The sequence below is a fragment of the Chaetomium strumarium genome (genome assembly GCF_033439665.1).
Source record: "Chaetomium strumarium strain CBS 333.67 chromosome Unknown B0T15scaffold_4, whole genome shotgun sequence".
In the NCBI taxonomy this organism is placed as follows: domain Eukaryota; kingdom Fungi; phylum Ascomycota; class Sordariomycetes; order Sordariales; family Chaetomiaceae; genus Chaetomium; species Chaetomium strumarium.
The window spans coordinates 2,761,031-2,775,265 of NW_026944432.1; the positions used below are offsets into that span (position 1 = coordinate 2,761,031).

Genomic DNA, 14,235 nt, shown 5'->3' on the forward strand with positions numbered 1-14,235 from the left:
AACGGCTTGCAGTTGGCACCGGACTGGAGTTGAGACGTGTCGTGAGATGACGACGGCGCAGTGGAGGTGGCGCTGCTATTTCCGGATTTTTTCTCCCCGATCTGTTTAGCATGAGGCAGCATTAAGTGGAAGATCTGGGGTTTGTAGGGCTGTGTCTTCTGTTTCATGTCCGCCCTGGAGCCGTTGGACGCTCCTCCGGGATCATGACGGGTGCTGTGCCGCCAACTTGCTGTCCGCGCCACAACACATTGTGTGGGACCGAGATAAACCTGCGTCGTTTCAGGATAGCAAGTGCCTAGACGGATAGTTGTCGATTGACCGGTCCACTGGTCCAAGCCTCGACAGAAAATGTGCCCCCTTCCTGGGGATAACTGCGCGAACTGAGCACTTAAACCGGATCTACCCGAGGAGTCCGAGTTTCACATGTTCCTAGAAGGCATATCAATCACTCTTTTGTCGCACCATAGGGCTGAACAGACTGCTAGCAAGCCAAGCTCACAGTCAGTGGTAGTGATGATTTCACATTCTGCCTTTGATATGCGACGACGGGCCGAGAAAACATACTACTAGTATGCTTTCCGATCTGTCGCCCCGCATGATAGGTCGGATGGCGATACTGAAAGATCGAGAGGAAACCTATTAAGAGAAAAGCAAAACCCAGCAACGCCGACAAAGACCAATGGAAGTAATAATACAAAGACGCCATGGCGTCCCGGGGCCTTACTTCTTCATCCACTTGCTTTCTTCCCTGAGCCATGTCTCGAAGTCCTGCATGGGCACCTCCCTCCTCCTCGCCTCAATATCAACCCCATAACCCTCATTCTCGAAGAACTCCAGCATATCCTTCATCTCCTTCATAGCCCACAGCGCCGCCCGGCCCACGATCGTCCAAGCCTCCGGGATTTGCTGGCCCGTGACCTTAGCAAACTTCTCCCGTATCTCCGCAAGGGTAAGCGCATCTCCGGCTAGACCGACCGCCTTCCCAGACCACTTAGCGGGGTCGCTAAGCGCCTGGGCGGCAAAGAGGCCAATGTCCCGTACGCTCACCAGCTGCAGCTTCCTGTCGGGGCTCATCGTGGCCGCCAACATAGCCGTGAGCATTGTGCACATCATGCCGGGCTCAAAGTTGTCCATGAATGCCACCGGGCGGAGGATTGTCCAAGTGAACCTTCCGGGCTGCTTCTCCGCCTTGTCGCGCAGGTGGAGTTCGACGTTGTGCTTCGTTAGGAAGTGCTTGACGTGGGTTGGATTGGTCCAGCTCTTCTCGTCGCCACCGCGGTCGACCGAAGTGAAGACGATGTGCTTCACGCCGTGCTCGACGGCCGCGTCGATCAGGGGGATTGCTTGTTGTTCCTCGGAGACGTTGTTGCCCATCATCACGGTGACGATGAACACACTGTCAATAGAACCCTTGGGTCTGGACGCGAAGATGGGGCCGGGATCGGCATTGTCTCCTTCGACAAGCTCCACGGTGCCTTTGTGGGCTTCGGCGAGCGCCTTCGCCCTCTCGGAGTGGGCGTTGCGGGTCAAGGCCAGTATGTTAAAGCGGGTCGAGGCCTGGGGGAGATTGAGGAGGGCTTTGATCACAGCGCCACCCTGCTGTCCAGTGGCGCCGACGATGAGAATGTTCTGGACTGTCATGGTGTATGTTGCTTGATTCTGTGAGAGCTTGTCGGTTTCACTTTGGGATACTAGTAGTAAGTAATTGACGAAGCAGCAAAGATGGAAGTCGGTGCGATGTTTGCAGATGCGGGGAGTTTGGCAGTCACGACCCGCGAGACACTTAAGTCACAAAGGGAATATATACGCCGGACCTCCGGTGCTGCCAGCTCCCTTGGGCGCCACATTCCCAGTAGAATACCATCGTTGATGGCTTTGTCAAAGCACTGTGCAACACCACACCCAAAATGCTGACCAAAACGCTTACCAAATGATTGACGTCAAGCCCGAAGCGCTCGCACATCAAGCAACCGTCGATCAGTCTTGGCCCGCCAAGGCTCGGCAACGCTTGGGTCCGCTCAAAGCACGGACTCTCCTGTGGACCATTTCCGACAAGACCCCACCCAGCCCGGCACCCCTCCCCCTCATTGGCATGGTGCTAGGGATTGGAGGTTCGCTCCGGGTCGCATTCCATCTTGTCAGTGGAGGCAGCAACGACTACATAGGAGACCACCATAACTACGCCGAGAGCATACGGCAGCACCCATTACAAGCCATCCAACCGAGGACACAGAGCAAATACACGAGAGGAGATTAAAGCCAGAGCAGACACCCACCAACATGAACCGCCTCTTCGGCACCACCGCGCCCAAGGCGCCCAAACCGACGCTCAACTCGGCCATCAACAACCTCGACACGCGCATCGCGTCCATCGACGTGAAACTGGCCGCCATCAACGCCGAGCTGCAAGGCTACCAGACCAAGCTCTCCAAGATGCGCGAGGGGCCGGGCAAGACAGCGCTCAAGCAGAAAGCGCTGAAGGTGCTGCAGCGGCGCAAGCAGTACGAGGCGCAGCGGGACCAGCTCACGTCCCAGGTGTGGAACATGGAGCAGGCGCAGACGATGCAGGACAACCTCAAGAACACCATGGTGACGATCGACGCGCTCAAGAGCACCAACAAGGCGCTCAAGAAGGAGTACGGCAAGGTGGACATCGACAAGATCGAGCGGCTGCAGGACGAGATGGCCGATCTGCTGGACGTCGGGAACGAGATACAGGAGAGCCTGGCCAGGAGTTACGACGTTCCCGACGACGTGGACGAGGCCGAGCTGGATGCGGAGCTGGAGGCGCTGGGGCAGGAGGTCGAGTTGGAACGGGAGATGGCTGGCACGGAGGGCGCGTTGCCTAGTTTTATGCAGGATGAGGTGCCCGAGTTCATTGACGAGCCGCCTGCTACTACGGGTAAGGTTAAGGAGGCTGCTGGTTGAGGTGTCTGGGTAGCATTAGGGGGAAATGGGAGTTTGGGAGTTTAACTTGTGGGAGATTTGGCATTTCACCATGTGAGAGGCACCATGTTCGCGGATAGACTTCTAGCATCAGTCATTCAGGCATTGCGCTGCTTCTCGTGTTTAGTACTATTACATATACAGGTCGCTGTTCCCTGACGTTCTGTATAGACGCCTTTTTCCATCATAACTCATGCGCTGCTGATTGGAGACGAACCCCGAAAACAAGCCGTGTCTCAACCAACCATCTCTAAGAGCAACGCTGCCGCTGGAGCACATGCGCTGAAGTGCATACTCCCTATAACCGACGTCCCAATATAGAAGCTTCCTTCAGAACCTCAATCCACGTGCGCAAAGAAGCGACTTGCCTCCTCCAGCTCCGGATCGCCGTTGCAAAAGTCCCAACCGACAATCACACTCCGCTGACTACAGCAGATGATGCGTCGCGCGTCGTATTGCAGCTTGAATACCCGGGCCGGGTTAGCTGGGTCATGAGCCTCAAAAACAGCAGGTGCATGAGCGATGTGGGGGTGGTGATGCTGTGGTTGCGCTTGTCCTTGTGTTTGTGTCTGGGAGGGGACAGCAGGAGCAGCGTGGGCACCACCAGGCCCGGAAACGGTAGACCCAATACCGGACCCGGTGACGGAACCAGTACCAGAAGCAGACGCAGCAGAAATAGCGGGTGCAACAGCGGGAACGGGGGCGAGTACCTGATGCATGGGCGCCCCGTGAGGGACGGCTGCATGTGCCTGGTGCGCTGTCGCAGACGCCAACTGAGCTGCCGTGAGCCCGGCGGCCGGTTGAACAACGGCGGCCCCATCCAGACCCGCTGCTCTTCTAGCCTCCAGGTTCCGCACTGCCTCCCGTCTATGACGCCCTAGCTCAAATTGGGCTCTGATCAGCGCGGTAGAAAAGGTTTGCCGAAGTTGGCTCCTGACTACTGGGTTGGGGTGGCGGTCGATGCACATCTCCACGTACCCGCGGAGCGAAAGAATCCTAGGATGTGCCGCAATGGCTTGCTCCAGAGCCTGGGGACCGCCCTGGACCGCGCTGTCGATGATCCCGGGGACCCCAAGAATCGTATCAGCCCAAGAGTCTGCTTGGGCGACTTCGAGGTTCATCGCAAGCGTGCTGAACGACGGCAAGCCAACCCCGGCTGCAGGACCGGCCGCAGTGTTGCTCGGTTGCGAATAAGCAGCTGTGCTCGCCGTCACCTCTGATGTTGTTCCTAACTGGTTGGCCGCCCCGGCTGCGCCTCTTGACCTGAGGACTGATGCTGCTTCCTGGTCGACGAGGGCCTGCAACTGCGCTCGTTCGTGCTGCAGAGCATTGACTGCAGCTGTCTCCTGCTTGAAATGATGTTGATCCTTCCAGACGCCTTCCTTGTCTCTTCGCCAGATGATGATGCTAGCATCGTAGCTGCCACTGACAATGCGTCCATACTTTCCGCCTCCACCACCAGGCGGCAACTTGGCTCCGTAAGCGCAGATGTCCTCTGGTCGCCTAGACCCGGCGTTACCGAGCCGGCGCCCCGGCCTGGAGCGGCCTGGCTCTTCTAATAAGCCCGATTCCAACGCCTTGAAGTATTCTTGATCAACCTTCTTCGCCTCCTCAAGATCGTCCTCGACGCTGTAGGGTAGATCTCCAAAACCGGCCTGCACTGTGCGTACTAAGCTGGAATGCGAACGGAGGTTTGCAACTTCCAGTCCAGTTTCGCGGTCAAACACTTTGACTTCGTTATCGCTGCTCCCGCTGACAATTCGGCGGCCGTCGTACTGTACGCACGCGATACCCTTGTTATGGCCGACGATGGTACGGGTGCACACCTGCGTTGGCCAATCCCAACATTTGATGTGTCGGTCTCCGCTCGCGGAGACCACCTCGCGGTCGTGAATCTGTACCGCGTTAACCGCAGCGCTGTGGCCTTCCAGAGACCCGATCATGGTCCATTCCGGAATCACCGGATAGTCATCCGGCGTCAAGGGAATGCCATAGCCGTAGTCCACCTTCCTCGGTACCGGGTCCACCTCCTGATACCCGAGATCCCCGTAACGGAGAGGCTTGCGGTTGAAGACCTTGATGGTCCTGTCCTTCGAGCACGTCACTAAAATGCGCTTGTCGAACCTGACGTTGAGCACCGATTCCCGGTGCGCCTGCTTGAGTGTCTGGATCGGCTTTCCGGTGGAGAATCTCCATATGATAACGTCTGAGTCTGAACTTCCCGAGACGATCAGATCCTCGTCTGGATCTGAGTCGAACTGCAGGCATAGAACGGAGCCTCGGTGCTTGGCCAGCGTCCGTAGGCAGCGGCGCGTATTCATGTCCCAGACCTTCAGTGTCCGATCTCGGCTGCCGCTCACGAGATACTGCGAGTTGAACTGGAGGCTGTAGACGCATTCTCCATGACCTTCCTCCGGGTGATTCGGATGCGGAAACTGGAAGTTGATGTACCGACCCCGCTCCCAATTTGATTCTAGTCGCCGCCTCATGCTGTAGAGGTACTTCCAGTTGATCCTGAATTGCGCGGATGGCGCGTCCCAAGCCCATAAGGTCGACTTGGTCACGCGTGGCGGGCCTGTGAATGTCTGCCAGGGAGTACCGTCTGCGCTCTGCGAAGGCCCCGCGAACCCGGGGGAGGCTGCTCTTCCCTTGCCTTTGCCTACTTCTTTACCCTTCAGACTGGCTCGATAGCTCGGTACTTGTACCTCCGAATTAGTCGCTCGTTTCAAAGAAGGTCTCGGCCGGCCCCCGAAAATGCTAGTGTTCCCCGACGATTCCATTTCAGTCGGTTCCTGCTTGAAGCTGGTTCCCGCGTCGGTCATGACCGTATCCGTATCGGTGTCAATCGAAGGTGATAGTGAGATAGCGCGCTTCTTATGCGCATGACCATCGTCGTGAGATGGCATCCGTCGCGATGGACCCTGGCTATGCGAGGAAGGCCGGTTCAGCTCACGTTCTGCCGCCGCAATCTGGTCCGGCAGAGCTTTCCATCCCTCCAAGTAATACAGCTGTTCCCACAGTTTCCGATCCAGGGCGAGATTGTACCAGGCTCGGCAGCATCGAGCGACATTGATAAGCGAGACGGGATCGAGATAGCCCAAGATCTTCAGACATACTTCAGGAGGCAGGTAGCAGACAAAGTCGATGTAAAGGCGGGGATGGAGATTCTCGACGATCTGCGATATCACGCTTGTGGGGAGGTCGTTCAGAAGGGCCATGGTAAGTTCTGGTCCCGCGTGACAATCAGTACCTGTCCGCTGAGATGGTTCTCAGGCGAGAGAGTATTCGCAGGGTTACTCACCAGTCTTGCGTGATACCGAAAGACTCGATATGTGCTGTATCAACCATGACGGAAACTCGTCGCCCGCTCGCGCTGATCCCACGGCGCTGCCACCGTCCTCACGTGTCTTGGGTGAAAAATGTGCCGCGGCGGAGGGGGCGGTCAGCGGATCTTCGGAATAACCTTCGTCGGGCTGCGCAGTAAACCCAACCATGATTGCCTAAGAGTGCGATAGGGAGCCGCGTAACGGTGGATTTTGTAGAGCGAGCCTAGAGCCCGGTAGCCGGAGATGGCAGAACGAGACGCGCAGCAGGAACACTACTTATTGTGCAGAAACACAATGAATGACAGGAGATTCCCAAGGTTGGGGGGTCAGAGCGTTGCAGTTATCGCTGGTGATGTAACGACAGGAGCCTTGCAAGGGTTTCGCCCAGTTGCGATGTTGCACCGTGGCGCAAAGCGTCCGTCAAGCGCGATACAGAGCCTTTGCCTGTCGCTACCTCACAACCTTTGTTCTGTAGGTAGCTTGTTGGGATAGAATAGAGCACTAGGTTGACCAAGATCGCGGCTGTTGTGAGGAAATGGCTGATGGCCGCTGACAAACAGCACCGCGTACCCGATGCTTTGGAAGATAGAACCTCAAACCTATCGGGCGACGGGCAGGGGCTAGTGCAGCGGGGAATGGACTGGGGTGGGTCCACTAGGGTATGCGTGCTTGACTCAAAGCGATGCGGTGGAGAGCAATTCCGCGGCGCTAACCGAAAGAAGTACGGTCAATTCGCAATGGGCCTAGCTCTGGACAAAATAATACCGTACAGCATCACCAGTCCACTGGATAGATGCGACCCCTAGCAAAGTTCTTCTCAGTTGTCTCTGTTTTCCCCATTTCCCTTCTGTCTTCTTCGATTAACTTTTACTTGCTCGACTTATTGAGTCTGGTGTTCGGGCCTCTTTTGACGTGGGCGTATGGGCATACGGTACGCAGCTAAGGTCGATTTAAAGGTGTCGCAAAGGAGCTTTGGCGCCTTGGTAAGCAAACTCTGAGCAACCTCCCACAAGTTCCCAGACACCGCACGATTACCTGTGTCCAAGGATCATGATTGGAATAAGTGCCGAAGTGCCTCACCAGCATCCCTACACAGCGGCATAACTATAGTGTAGCGCGGAATTCCCCGTACGGTTACCTGCTAGATCCAGCCTGAGTGCGTGCCGCTAGAGGCTGAACAAGCCAACCCATCTGGTGTTCATATATCCTGAAATCCTGAAACACCAGGCAGGACGTCACAGATCATGCCTGGTGGAGGGGTAGTCAGGTCATGGCTCCTGCGAGGGAGATACTGTACCTGGTAGTTACGAGAGACTGTACGGAATACACAATGTGCGGGATCTAATCTAACTTCCACGGACAACAGGCAAGAGGAGCGCATTGAAAATGGCAGGCACTGTGATATGAGGGGCATGGCGACTGGAGACGATATCGCTTCACATGCAACAGATTTGGATTCTCATTCTTACGAAAATGGGGAATGCACTTCGGGGGTACAGTGCTGGGTGCTGGGCAAGGCGAGAAGCATTGGCCTCCATGTATGAGTGCCGCACAACAGCATACCTAGGGATGGGACCCCATGAATGCGTCGTCTGAGTCGGTTCAAGATGCATCTGCCTGGTACCCAAGCCCGGCATTGACGATGCATTATTCCCGTTGCCAGTGTTGTGGATGTGGAAACTAGCAGGAAGCGTACCTATCCTTCCATTCCCCCTAGCTAACCCGGTCGGCTGTTCTCACATCAGGCACCCCGCGGAACGGGAATAGTCTCGGCTGTCATGCAGCTGGAGGAGTACAAGCTTTGGACCGTACGAGTTATAGAAGTGTTGAATCTTCATTGGTCATAAGTTGGCATCTGGTAACGTCGCGTCGACCCTAATTCTCGTTGGCTGGAGCAATACACCAGGAGACCAGGTGAAATGATGATGGATGCTTGCCGTGTGGTTGCTGTTTCTAGAACAGTTTCGGAGTTGGCCATCGGCGGCACGCCTAGAGTGATCACGCCGCCCCGCTGCGGTCATCCTGCCCACTAAGAACCCACCTCGGCATCCCCCAAACCTAAAGGGGCTGCCCGCACCTTCTGCGTCCCAACCAACCATCTCCGAGAGCGGTCTACTTGCCACGACCCTCCGTTTCAAACCATACCGCAGCACCGTGACCCAAGTCTGAGTTCGCGGAAACCTTGGGTGCTCGAGGTCGCATCTCGTCGCAGTTCCTACGACCGACGAGCGCGTGTAACGACGCCGAAGACACAGCCACAAGAGCGAACGGGAGAAAAGCGAAGAGCTGAGACCTTTCAGCCACAAGGGCAGAGAAGGGCACTCTAGAAACAGCCTTCTGACCGGAGGAAGAAGCCGCTACAAACGGCAGCGGGACATCGCATTTCACTTCTGAAAGGAAGTGACAGCGACGCGACAGCGAGAGACAGCCTAGGATTACCACGCACAGCCTATCTCTGCCATTCCGACGGAGACGGAGACAAGCCAAGCACAACGACCTAGGCGGCAAGCTGCGATAACAAGCATTGACGATCTCGACACCAGAGCACAGAGATCTGTGATACCCCGTCTCCAGTCGCATCGATTACCTCGCGAATATCTCGCCAGTCCCGTATTCTGCTTCGACAGTTCCGTTCCGCTTCTTCCGTCCTGTTCGCGCAAAGCCCCCATTGAGAGCTAGCCCCAGACTTCTCCAGGGGTTGCAATCGAATCCAATCACCCCTCCCGCCTCGTGGGCACCCCACCGGCGTTGTGCGAATGGCGAGCTAGTTATGGCCTATGCTTCTCTCCTTCGCATGAACACGGTTCCTGCTGCGACACACATGGAAGTCATCGACAGAATGAATGGTATCGGCGTGCCGGGCGCTCCCCGCGCGAGTCAACTGTCTGGCTCAGCAACCTTCCCGGCTACCAATTCCAGCACCTCGCTGAACTCGCTCTCCACCGCCACGACAATTGGCGCGCAGCCAAATGGGCAGGTCGTGGCAACCACCAACATCATCAATCAGAGAGCCGACGCATCCCGGTCCCTCTACCAAATATGCGTGTCCTTGAAGCAGAGGCTGGCTAAGGTGCCCGGCTTCGAACAATACATGCAGCAGCTCGAAGAGATGGCGGCGGATCCGGATGAGGGCGGCCCGGTCGAGTCTTTGTGGAAGCTCCTTCGCACAGGATACCCGCTCCTCGCCATCTACAATGCCCTGCAGCCAGAGACGCCGTTGCAGGTGCAGGAAACGGGGGCGTCGGAGGCCAAGCGGTCAAAGATCGCCATCCTTAGGTTCGTTGAGGCCTGCAAGTCCAAGCTTATGCTTCCGACAACGGAGGTCTTTATTATTACCGACCTGGCAGGAAATGACACCACAGGGTTTGTGAAGGTGAGCGCCTACCCTTGTCTGCAGATGCGTTGGGGGAGTGGTCTGACATGTGTGGCAGGTGACTTCGGTGATCAACCATGTCCTCGATCTCGCCGAGCAACGCGGCCTGCTGCTTCAGGTCCAGCCTTATCCCGAAGACGACTCGATGCAGCCCGGTTCGCAAATGAGCTACCGAGACTACATCGTGCGTGAGCTAGTAGATACGGAGCGGAAATATGTCCAGGATCTTGAGAACTTGCACGACCTGAAGAAAACGCTGGAACAAAACGGCATCATCCCCGGCGACGTCGTCCACAACATCTTCCTGAACATCAACGCAATTCTGGATTGCCAGCGCAAGTTCCTCATCAGGGTGGAAACGACAAACTCGATGCCGCAAGCGCGCCAGGAGTGGGGCAGCCCGTTCGTTGCGTACGAGGAAACATTCAATGTGTGTTACCAGCCGTTCATTGCAAACCAGCGGAAGGCTGCACAGCTTGCCAGTCAAGTATTCGACAAGATCCAGGCCGCCGATCACCCCGTTGCCTGCGATTTCAACACTCTCGACGGGTTCCTTCTGAAGCCTATGCAGCGACTCGTCAAATACCCACTTCTTCTGAAGGTATGCAATGCTCTATTCAGCGTGGAAGAGGGCGTGACTGACTCCTGTTAGGACCTGCTCAAGAAGAGCGAGGACGAAGCGGCCAAGGCAGATCTTGCAGCAGGGATAGAGGCCGCGGAGCGGGTGCTACAGAAGGCAAACGAGGCTGTTGACCGCGACCTGTTGGACGAAGCGATGGAAGATCTGATTACCCGAGTCGAGGATTGGAAGAAACACCGCGTGGACCAATTCGGAAAGCTTCTCTTGCACGGGGTCTATACTGTCATTACTGGCAAGGGCGACCAAGAGAAGGATGTAGGTATTCCGGTGCGACGCCCACACACTGATGTGGTAAACTTTGCTAACAGCTTTCTCCTAGTATGAGATTTACCTGTTCCAGTGCATCCTCCTGTGCTGCAAGGAGATCGTACCGGGAAAGACCAAGGACAAGAAAGACAAGACTCGGTCAACAGGGGCCAAGGTACGCAACAAGAACGCCAAGCTGCAGCTCAAAGGGCGCATTTTCATGACCAACGTCACGGATGTCGTGGCTATGTCGAAGACCGGTAAGCTTCTCAAGTACCTGACTGAGGGGGGGATAACCGCTGACCGGGTAGGCTCGTATACCGTACAAATATATTGGAAGGGGGACCCTGGTGTGGAGAATTTCATGATTAAGTTCCAGAACGAGGAGACCATGAAGAAATGGGCGGCAGGTCTCGATCAGCAGCGGAAGGAGAACGCTCCTCAAGCCCAACAGAAATCCGACAAAACGGCTCCGGAATTTACGTGGTTGGCGGGTGCGGACAACTTGCAGAACCCCTATGCCAACCCAGACGAAGATGAAGACGACGATGGCGACGAGCCCAACGGAAGCATTGCCGGGACGACTCTCAGAGGAGACTCTGTCCCTCCTCAGTATGGTGCACCAGTCAGCATACCTGGCACAATGCCACGCAATGCTTCAAATCCTGCCTTGTCGCGCCAACGGGCGGGAACAACCGAAAGTACGCGCGTGCCACCTCCGCGATTCCCGATGATTCCGCCTGCAACACTTCCGAATCTTCAGACTCAAGTGCCCGGTCAAGCGTCACCACTCCCGCGCGCGGCAGAGTCTTACTTCTCACCTGTTACGGAATCCCCAGCGTCGTCGAATCGGACGAGCACCACAAGCTTCGGGTATCCGTTCCCGAAGACTACCACGCCCCAACCGTACAATCCCGACGATAGCAACCGGTATACCGCCCCAGCCATGCCTCGCGCACCTTCCCGTGACGGCTCATCGCCAGCTAACGCTTGGGGTGCCAACGGGCGCAACCCTCGAGGGCCTTCGATGCCCGTAATGCCCCGCGAATCGGCGCAAGCTGCTCAGCTGGCACAGCAACGCAGCCGAAGTTACAGCACACCGGATATCAACGGGCAGCCTTCTCGTAGTGCGCAGCCCATCCCAGCAGTGCCCGGTATTCCGCCTCACCTTCAGCAAAACCATCCCCCTTACCCCACGCATGTCCGGCATGACTCCAACATCCCGCGCAGCAATACGGGTAGCCCGGCAAATGACCTCCCACTGAGGACAAACACGAACTCTCCAGGGACGCAGCGTACAAGGCAGTACGGGGGCACCATGGCACAGTTCCCTACTCAGCCAGTTTATTCACGCCAGGGCACGCCTGCAAGTGTAAACAATCTCCCTCCACCAGGCCCTCCGCCGCCCGGCCTCGCGCCGCTTGCCCCGGTCGATCTGTCGAAATCGATCACTCCAGGATTGGTGACGGCGCCCCTCACATCAAGTCACTCAATGATACCGCCAACCCCTGATATCGCGATGCCTAACCAGCTCAAGGTGAAGGTGAACTATGAGGCAGGAAACTATTTTACTCTTGTTGCTCAGTTCAACATCACCTACCAAAGTCTGGTCGATCGCATTGACGTCAAACTCGCTCGGCTCACCAACAGTAGCATCGCTAGAGGCGATCTGAAGCTGCGGTACCGGGACGAAGACGGCGACTTCGTGACGATCGAGAGTGATGATGATATCCAAATTGCAATTTCTGAATGGCGGGAGGGCCAGGGCAACACACCGGGCGGCCTCGGCGAGATCGAGTTGTTCTGTGTTGGCGATCTGAACTAATTTTCAAGACGGAAGACCAAAACGAAACGGGACAAAATAGTGGAAGCGATTCTTCATCGTTTTAGACGGCACCTCGGGGACGACATTTAAATTCGGTTATTCCATCGGCATATTTCACTACATACCTACCTTTTGCGGCTACTTCGCTACTTGCTTGCTTACCTGCATTGGGTCTCCGCATGGCGTCTGGAGGGATCGTTGCATCCACCCGTTGTTTCTCTACCGCGAAGGAGCAGTAATCGGATTCGGATACCCCACAACAGTCGACCCAACCCATACTACCTTTCCGCTTTCCTATCTATCATACTCCTCAGAACCACCTCACATAGAAGACGGCGTTCTTTTCGGTCTCGATGTCACACTTCGAAATCCGACCTGCATCCATCCTTGGCTTGACACTTCCCTATCTCATTTGATGACGAAACATCACCCACCCACACACACAAAGAGACACATAGAGCAGCGATCGCACCCGTATTTCCTTTTCGTTCTCGGATTTCTTGGCGGGGTTGTATCAGGACCCCTTCCGCTCTTTACTTTTATACCTTCTTGGAAATACTTTTGCTTGGACCTTCTCTTCCGCGGGCCCTTTTTGTTATGCTTTCATTTATCTCTTTTATGGTTTTGGGAATCAAGGGACGAGGTACATTGGGTGGGATTGGGCTCGTCTGTTGCTGCCCCCTCTTCTCTCCTTTACGGGCATATCGAAGTAGATAAGGTAGTTCCATTGGTTGCTGTCTGTTTCAAAGGAGGGAGGGGAGGTAAGGGGTGGAGAGAAGGATTTGCGGGGATTGAAGGAGGTTCTTGGAGGGATGGGATGTCAAGAGGAGGATCAGGGTATCTCAGCTTCTGTTGCTAGTTGTTGCTTTTCTAGCTTGCTGCTATAGATATGGACCAATACCCAGCGTACATTCGTGTTAGACGTCTTTGTCTCCTGCGTGTAACCTCGATCTGGCGCGCTTTGCATTTATGCGGATTGGGGATATCCTCAGAGGGTAGTGGTACGCAACTCATCTGGGCACTTGGTGTTGCCGTTGAGCGAAAACAGCCCCAGTATGTGAGCAAGGTATAGGTGGTTTTTGGATTCTGTGATCTTGCGTGATGTTCTTGAGTGCGTCGTACATGTACAATACATCGACTTGGGTATGCAATCCGAATCAGCCAACGCCCCATTTCCTCTACGATACAATGACAAGGTGATTGTACAGCGGCGCTAAACCGCCCGAGGGGCGGGGAATTGTTCAGTGAGTTCCTGCGCTGCGGTTGTGTCCCCTGGTGTCCATACTTGACGTCCACCGACGCTCATAGCGTAAGAGACTGGTCCCATGTACGCTGAAGTCGCCGCCGGTCCAAATTTTCCCAACACAAGCGGGCAGGTATTCGTGAGCGAGACCTGTCGTCGGCTCACATAAGATGGCGCAACGAATTGGGATACCGCCTCGCTTATTTCTTGCTCCCTTGGGCAATCAGCCTCTTGGAGAAGCGGGCGAGGTGGTAGTTGATGGTGTTGGAGCTCTTCTCTGGCGGTCGAGGGGCGTCCATGCATGCGCGCAGGGCTTGCTCGACGGTGGTGCAGCCCCTCCCGTGGTAGCCGGCTGACGCCCAACAAGCTGCACGAGGAAGATAGAGCACATTGTTAGCCCTTTTCCCTTCTCTATGTATGTCATGTGGTATGGTTAGATTGCGGGGTGGCATACATAACACGGAGGACATCACGGTCAAGCAAGGGTTCGACTCGGTACGGTTCGGGTGCCGGACACGCAGCACGCGCAGCGGCGGCAGCCGGATGGGCTTCTGAGTGTTGACCATCTTGTCTCTCGCGGCTTTGCTGCTGGGGAGGTTGTGTTACTGCGGTAATGGCATCGCGGGGTTCTGGTCG

General features: G+C 55.9%; 5 protein-coding genes across 5 annotated transcripts; 2 read left to right on the forward strand and 3 right to left on the reverse strand.

Annotated features, from left to right (window-relative positions):
* Positions 1-443: 443 nt before the first annotated feature.
* On the reverse strand, positions 444-1,913 carry B0T15DRAFT_213610 (uncharacterized protein). The gene has a single exon (XM_062862703.1). It carries the CDS (start codon positions 1,639-1,641, stop codon positions 721-723), a length of 921 nt encoding a protein of 306 aa, XP_062721668.1. The 5' UTR covers positions 1,642-1,913; the 3' UTR covers positions 444-720.
* A 112-nt stretch (positions 1,914-2,025) lies between these two features.
* Positions 2,026-3,036, forward strand: B0T15DRAFT_533752 (Snf7 family). The gene has a single exon (XM_062869382.1). The coding sequence runs from the start codon at positions 2,281-2,283 to the stop codon at positions 2,926-2,928; it is 648 nt and encodes a 215-aa protein (XP_062721669.1). The 5' UTR covers positions 2,026-2,280; the 3' UTR covers positions 2,929-3,036.
* A 1-nt stretch (position 3,037) lies between these two features.
* B0T15DRAFT_435185 (uncharacterized protein) lies at positions 3,038-6,869 on the reverse strand. Its single transcript, XM_062865810.1, has 2 exons — positions 6,248-6,869; positions 3,038-6,172 (listed from the first exon to the last, which is right to left on the reverse strand). The coding sequence occupies exons 1-2, from the start codon at positions 6,438-6,440 to the stop codon at positions 3,285-3,287; spliced, it is 3,081 nt and encodes a 1,026-aa protein (XP_062721670.1). The 5' UTR covers positions 6,441-6,869; the 3' UTR covers positions 3,038-3,284.
* A 2,078-nt stretch (positions 6,870-8,947) lies between these two features.
* On the forward strand, positions 8,948-12,564 carry B0T15DRAFT_213697 (pleckstrin domain-containing protein). The gene is made up of 5 exons (XM_062862705.1): positions 8,948-9,645; positions 9,704-10,246; positions 10,298-10,540; positions 10,605-10,791; positions 10,843-12,564. Exons 1-5 carry the CDS (start codon positions 9,043-9,045, stop codon positions 12,354-12,356), a joined length of 3,090 nt encoding a protein of 1,029 aa, XP_062721671.1. The 5' UTR covers positions 8,948-9,042; the 3' UTR covers positions 12,357-12,564.
* Positions 12,565-13,799: 1,235 nt separating this feature from the next.
* On the reverse strand, positions 13,800-14,165 carry B0T15DRAFT_396618 (uncharacterized protein; the record flags this gene model as incomplete). Its single annotated transcript, XM_062864848.1, has 2 exons — positions 13,800-13,966; positions 14,054-14,165. 2 exons carry the CDS (start codon positions 14,163-14,165, stop codon positions 13,800-13,802), a joined length of 279 nt encoding a protein of 92 aa, XP_062721672.1.
* Between the last annotated feature and the right edge of the window lie 70 nt (positions 14,166-14,235).